The sequence below is a fragment of the Lucilia cuprina genome, chromosome 5, assembly GCF_022045245.1.
Source record: "Lucilia cuprina isolate Lc7/37 chromosome 5, ASM2204524v1, whole genome shotgun sequence".
In the NCBI taxonomy this organism is placed as follows: domain Eukaryota; kingdom Metazoa; phylum Arthropoda; class Insecta; order Diptera; family Calliphoridae; genus Lucilia; species Lucilia cuprina.
Window position 1 is genome coordinate 40,297,520 of NC_060953.1, and position 6,785 is coordinate 40,304,304.

The window sequence follows — 6,785 nt, forward strand, 5'->3', positions numbered from 1 at the left end:
TCAGTACTTTTTAATCAGTTAAGAAGCGTTGATAGGTTCTTTAAAATTTTGGACACTAGAATATTTCACCATATATCTATCTAGCTATCTATCTATCTACCTATCTATCTATATATTTATTTATTTATTTATTTATTTATTTATTTATTTATTTATTTATCTATCTATCTATCTATCTATCTATCTATCTATCTATCTATCTATCTATCTATCTATCTATCTATCTATCTATCTATCTATCTATCTATCTATCTATCTATCTATCTATCTATCTATCTATCTATCTATTTATCTATCTATCTATCTATCTATCTATCTATCTATCTATCTATCTATCTATCTATCTATCTATCTATCTATCTATCTATCTATCTATCTTCACTTATACAAATGTTGGCCTCCTCCAGCTCCATGGGTTAAATTGAGATCTTGCATATGAAGGGAATAAAAATATGTAAATAAATTCCATTCTAAGTATAACATAAATTATAATTAAATCATAAAAAATGCGGTTCTAGCACAAAAAAATGGAATAAAAAGAGTAGTAAACAAAAGCGCAAACAAGACTGAGCAGTCAGCACTCAAGCAAGAAATTTGATCATAAATCATGGAATATATATAGTCTCGGTAAGGTTTTTTAAGATTTTCTCACTCTTCAAATAATTCGGCTCTCAGTTTGGGGAAGATACATCCAAAATGTTTTTATAAGTCGTTAGTAGAGAAGGTTGCATATAAAAGAATGAATTGAGTTAAGACTCCGTTACAACTATTACAAATAATCGTAGTATGTAGGCAATATTACAATTATTTTAAAACAAATAATCAATGAGCGAATACAAAGTAAGAGCAGTTCTTACATTTGGCTGTTACGACTTAAAAGTATAACATAATCATCTTAAAATAAGGTATATAAATTTTCGGCGATATGATATTACTGTATCAAGAAATAATATTGATACACTTTACTTCATATTAATCATGTTGACCACACTGGATTTCATAAAGTTACAACAAATACGTTTTTTCTTATGATTTTGAATTCACTTTGTACCCTATCTTCATAAGAAACACTATGAGAGCATTTCTATTAAAAACAACTGCATCTGATGCGATTTATATTGCTGTTTATAAAATTCTTATTATTACTCAAGTTTTTTCATTATTAAATTTTCTTTTATATTTTGTTGTTTTTTCTTTTCTTTCGTTTTTTATCCAATATTTCTAATTTTATGATTTTATTTGTTTGTATTTCTTAATTTTCTATTTACTTTTGTTTATTTCGTACGTATGAGAGTGAATACTTTGTAACAAAAACAATTTTAGTGGGAGAATATAGAAATAAAAACAAATACAAGATAAACAAAACAAAAATAACTAAGAAATAAAAACAAAAACTTGTTATTTTATTAATATAAGTTGGCTATGGTTGTTGTTGTTTGTTTTCTTAAGATGTTTGTTTTTATTTATACATTCGCTTTGTGGTTTCGTTTGAGTTGAGGAGAATGGAGAAATTGAAATAAAACTAACTAGGTGTTTGTTGTTGTTGAAAAAAGTATAGAATTTATAATTTATAAACTAATCGTTATTGTTTGTATAAATTAAAATGAGTGAAGTTTTTACTATTATAATTAAAAGTTTAAACTGTAGCACCAAAAAGTATACTTTGAATTTTATGTTTAAAAGTTTGTATTTGTTTTTATAATTATAACAGAGTTATATTAAAATCTTTAACTGTGGAATTTGTTTAAAATTTAAGTATGTAATACCAATGAATATTTATTGCCAAAATACGCATCTCGACGTTGCGGGTTGTTATGATTTACAATGTACAGTGAAAAAAATCCATGCCTAATATATAGGAAAAATGTCGTACATTGTACGAATCGTTCGTTCTTTCGCACCACGAAATTATTTCGTAATATACCTATACGAAATTGTACGAAATATTTTAGTATAATGCAAAATATTCTTGAAAAAATTAATTTACATAAATTGAAAAAAGGGAATTTTGAATAAATATGGTAAAATTTACGAAATATTAGCTTTGTTCCAGAACTTTTCTGGCTAAAGAGAATTTATGAATTTTTTCTTCGTTCAAAATTATTCTATACACGAATTTTCAATTTTTTTTAATGAAAATAATTCGTGAATAATATACTTTTTTTAAATTTTATAAAAATGTTGTAGTTTTATTTAATCATAATATAATTAATATCATTATGTTTAATTTCGCTAAAAATTAAGAAAAAAATTTAACAAAAGGTTTTCGTACTTTCGTAAAAATAGAAAGGCGTTTTATTACTAGTCTATAGTCTAGTCTATAGTCTAGTCTATAGTCTAGTCTATAGTCTAGTCTATAGTCTAGTCTATAGTCTAGTCTATAGTCTAGTCTAAAGTGTAGTCTATAGTGTAGTCTATAGTCTAGTATATATTCTAGGCAATAGTTTAGTCTTTAGTGTGGTCTTTGGTTAAGTCTATATTTGATTGTTCTGGCTTGTCTGTAATCGAGTCTATAGTCTATATATTCTATAAACTCTTCCATAGGCTAATGTTAGCGCATAATCATGTCTATACATTGCTTCAGAGATTAGTACACAGGCTAGTCCATAAATCCGCCGTCAGGCTAGTTTTAAAGTCCTTAGATTAGGTTATAGTCTTGTCCTTTCTGTTTTACATTTTTACATATATTTAGAAATGTTGTTTTGCGTAAAAAAATACCACCCTAATATTATACATTTCCATCAAGTGCAAGTTTATCGTATTGTTTTTCAAACGCATGTTAATGACAACATTGATGAAATAATATAAACATGAACATGACACTCACAATCAACAAAAGAGACAGAAAAAAGAGAAATCCTTTTCATTGATGGTCATTCAAGAATGCAATGATAAACTAAAAAGATAAAAATAGAATTAAAACAGTGAAAATCTGTAAAAGAAGTACTTAACAATTTAAAACTAATATCGACAAATAGTGAAAAAATAAAAACATATATCGGCAAAGAGCTCAGAAAATGCTCTTTGCTGATTCTCGCTTTTAACCGTATTCTGCAGGATATTCGTATAAAGCTATTTAAAAAATTAAAACTTAATGTTGCTGAATAAAATTGTTTAAACTATTTTTTCCAAACTGTTATGTTAGCTATACATATATGGCTTCATTAAAACAAAAACAAAATGCTTACTATTTTAATTGACCTCACATTTTTTCTGTTACACCTTATTGTTGTTGTTTTTTAAACACAAATTCTATTGCATAAACATTTTGCACAATTTGTAATACTGACCACTTTGTGAAATGCTGCTGCCTCCCACATTCATGTTTCTATTTTATTGTGGTTATTTTGTTTTTGACAATTGATTGTGAAATTTGGTCATTATAAGTTTAAATGTTCTATATAATGAGATATAAAGTACAATTTAATGAGAATTTAAATTTGCCAATCATATGTTTTGTGATATTAAGGAAATTTATTGACAAAAAGGAATAGAAGAAAATCAATTAAAAATCGTTTTAAATTAGATGTTTTGCAGAAGATATATTGAAATTAGGATACTTTGAAAGTGATGGGACAAACTATAACTGTACAATTATTAAAGCAAAATATATAGGTTTTGAGCAGCTACTATTCTAATCTAAATTAGGTCCATATAAAGATATACAAATAAAGCCAAATATGGACTATATAAAGATCAACACGACCGAAGACAAAGTTGAAGTATAACCTTCAAACCAAAACTGTATCTAAACCATCAACTAAAGTTTAAATCGTATCATATAGATATCCACAATTGAGTTTTGAGTTGAGTTTTTTTTTCTAGAAATGTTGATATCTACATATGTATGGAAACCATTCCATATAAAACAAGTATGAATGTATAGTCGGGCGTAGGCGACCATATGATACCCTACACCAGTCAGTATGTATGTTAAAAATGGGGACCATTTAAAAAAAATAAAGCATTTGGTTTGTTTTTTTAACTTTATTTCGGAATATTTTTACTTTTTTTTAGCAAAAGAAGAGAAAGGGGAGAAGGGCTAAATATGGCCCTATCCTTAAAAATGTTGGTAGGTTGAGTTAAGTCTTCTTCAATATTATTTATGTAGAATTTAAAAGTGTTATTAGTGTTTGTAAGTGAATTTTGACCTTTAAGTCATTTTCTGAAGGGGAGTTTGTATGGGGTATGGGGTCAAATGAAGCCCGATCATTACAAAAATCGGTAGTGTCATTTAAAGTTCTATAAAACTAAGTTTTGTCGACTTTTGTTAACATAATAGATCAAAAGGCCCTATTTGGGGGGTACGGTTGTATGGGGGCTAGTCGAAATAATAGACCGATTTTAACTATTTTCAATAAGCTTCGTCCTTAGGCCAAGAGAAGCGTGTGTGCTAAATTTCATCCAATTATCTTGAAAATTGTGTACCTTGCGCACAAGGACAGCCAGCCAGACGGACGGACGGACATAGCTTAATCGACTCAGAAAATGATTCTAAGCCGATTGGTATACTTTAAGGTGGGTATAGGACGAATATTTTTGTATGTTACAAACATCAGCACAAACCCAATATACCCTCCCCACTAAAGTGGTGTAGGGTATTATGATAAAATTACTTTTTAATGGGACATTGAGTAAGTGAATAGACTAGCAAACATAAAAAAACTGTAAAACCAGTTTAAAATCCAGAAAATTCGGATAATAAGATTTGTAACCATTTATTTTTTGGTCATCGTTAAACAAAAATAAGTAGTTATTTACCCAAACAGTAACTACTTACACTTTTTTCGAATATTACTTGCCTACTTACCGTAAGTAAGTAAAGATTTTGCTGGGATATAAAGACCAACTTAAAGCCAAGCCAAAACCACATTACTTTAACTTAATAACAAAATTAATTAAATTTATTATTTGTTTTGTCTTTTCCAGAGTCTTTGATCGCGATGGCAATGGCTTTATAACCCGTGATGAACTACAAACCGCCATGGAAATGATTGGTGAACCTTTGAATGAAACACAACTGACACAACTATTAGCCATAGCGGATTTAGATCAGGATGGTAAAATAAATTATGAAGGTAAGTCTATAAAATCAATATTAAAGTAAAGAATTTTAAGTCGGGGATTATAATTGTTTTTAAAAATCATTTAAAGAAGAATTCACATAAGTTGGTGTTATGAAATCAGCTGATAATTTACGTATGTTTACATTTGTTTACAATGACCGATTTATATGAAAAACTTTTAATTTGACCCCACTGTCATAATTATAAAGACAATTAAAGGCGAGAAATATCAACAATTATATTATTGTATTTCTAGGGACTATTTACTTTAGTAAATATGTCTATGAGAATCAACAATTTATTGTAAAACATTACTAAATAAAATACTAACACTTAGAAAAGCTATAAATTAAATTTTAATAGCCAATCAGGGATTCACTACGTTCATGAATAGGGTATTAAAGAAAGATATATCAATGCTACAAAAACTGTTTTAAACATTTCAATTTCAATGAACAACAACAAAACCATTTAAAATCAAAATTTTCAAATTATCTTTAAGCAAACAACATAATAAATTGTTTGTTTACAGTCTGCTTCTAATAGTTGGCAACGCTAAATCTTTTTCTAGCAAATTTCTACTAACAGTAAATTTTCTATTTACATTTGTTTTAATTCTTCTTTGTTTACAAAATTAAAGAGAAAAACACTTTATAAGAAGAAAAGCAACAATAAAAAGTTTAACTAACTAGATTATTTTTAAAAATAAGTAGTTTGTGTATTATTATAAAGGTTAATAAACTTGTTTAAATATTAAGCAACAGCTTGATAAGTAAAAACAAAATTAAATTCCAAACAAAAACAATTCATTTCAATCGTTTTCTTCTTCTTCTTGATTTTCTCTTTAGTTTGTGAATTAATAAAGCAATAAAATTTAGTTAAAACAACTGTCACTACCAAACTGTCTAGTTGTCTAACTCATTCTGTTCTGTTGTAGAATTGAAGGACAATTAAATTGCAGAAAAAAACTCTAAACAGTGGGACAGATGGTTTTTATATTTGTGGAAAACATTTTCTTGTTATATTTCTTTAATAAATAGCAAATTTTAAATAAAATTTGTCTCATTTAAGCTCAAATCAAAAGCAATAAAAACAAGTAAGAGTTCTATATTCGGCTGTGCCGAATCTTATATACCCTTCACCATGATGTGTTTAAAGCCTTTTGTACCTTTTGAAGAACGAAAAAGTACCAAAAAGTCCCCATCTATGGGTCCTCAGTTAATCCGGGCCATACATACTTAATTACATGTTCCTAGGTTCAATATTGTAGAAATTGTAAAAAGTACCTTTTGAAGAACAAAAAAGTACCAAGAAGTCCCCTTTTACTGGTTCTCACTTAATCCGGGATATACGAACTTAATTACATGTTTCTAGGTTCAATATTGTAGAAATTGCAAAAAGTACCTTTTGAAGAACGAAAAAGTACCAAAAAGTCCCCTTTTATGGGTCCTCACTTAATCCGGGCCATACATACTTAATTACATGTTTCTAGGTTCAATAGTGTAGAAATTGCAAAAAGTACCTTTTGAACAACGAAAAAATACCAAAAAGTCCGCTTTTATGGGTCCTCACTTAATTCGGGCCATACATACTTAATTACATGTTTCTAGCTTAAATATTGTAGAAATTGCAAAAAGTACCTTTTGAAAAACGAAAAAGTACCAAAAAGTCCCCTTGTATGGGTCCTCACTTTATCCGGGCCATACATACTTAATTACA

General features: G+C 27.9%; 1 protein-coding gene across 1 annotated transcript in view; it reads left to right on the top strand.

The window, feature by feature from the left end:
- The first annotated feature begins 506 nt into the window (after positions 1-506).
- Positions 507-6,785, top strand: part of LOC111684756 (calcium-binding protein E63-1) — a 20,908-nt gene continuing 14,629 nt past the window's right edge. Inside the window, exons 1-2 of the mRNA XM_046952470.1 lie at positions 507-511; positions 4,930-5,078. Coding sequence (XP_046808426.1) covers positions 507-511; positions 4,930-5,078 — 154 coding nt within the window. The remainder of the gene's footprint in view (positions 512-4,929; positions 5,079-6,785) is intronic.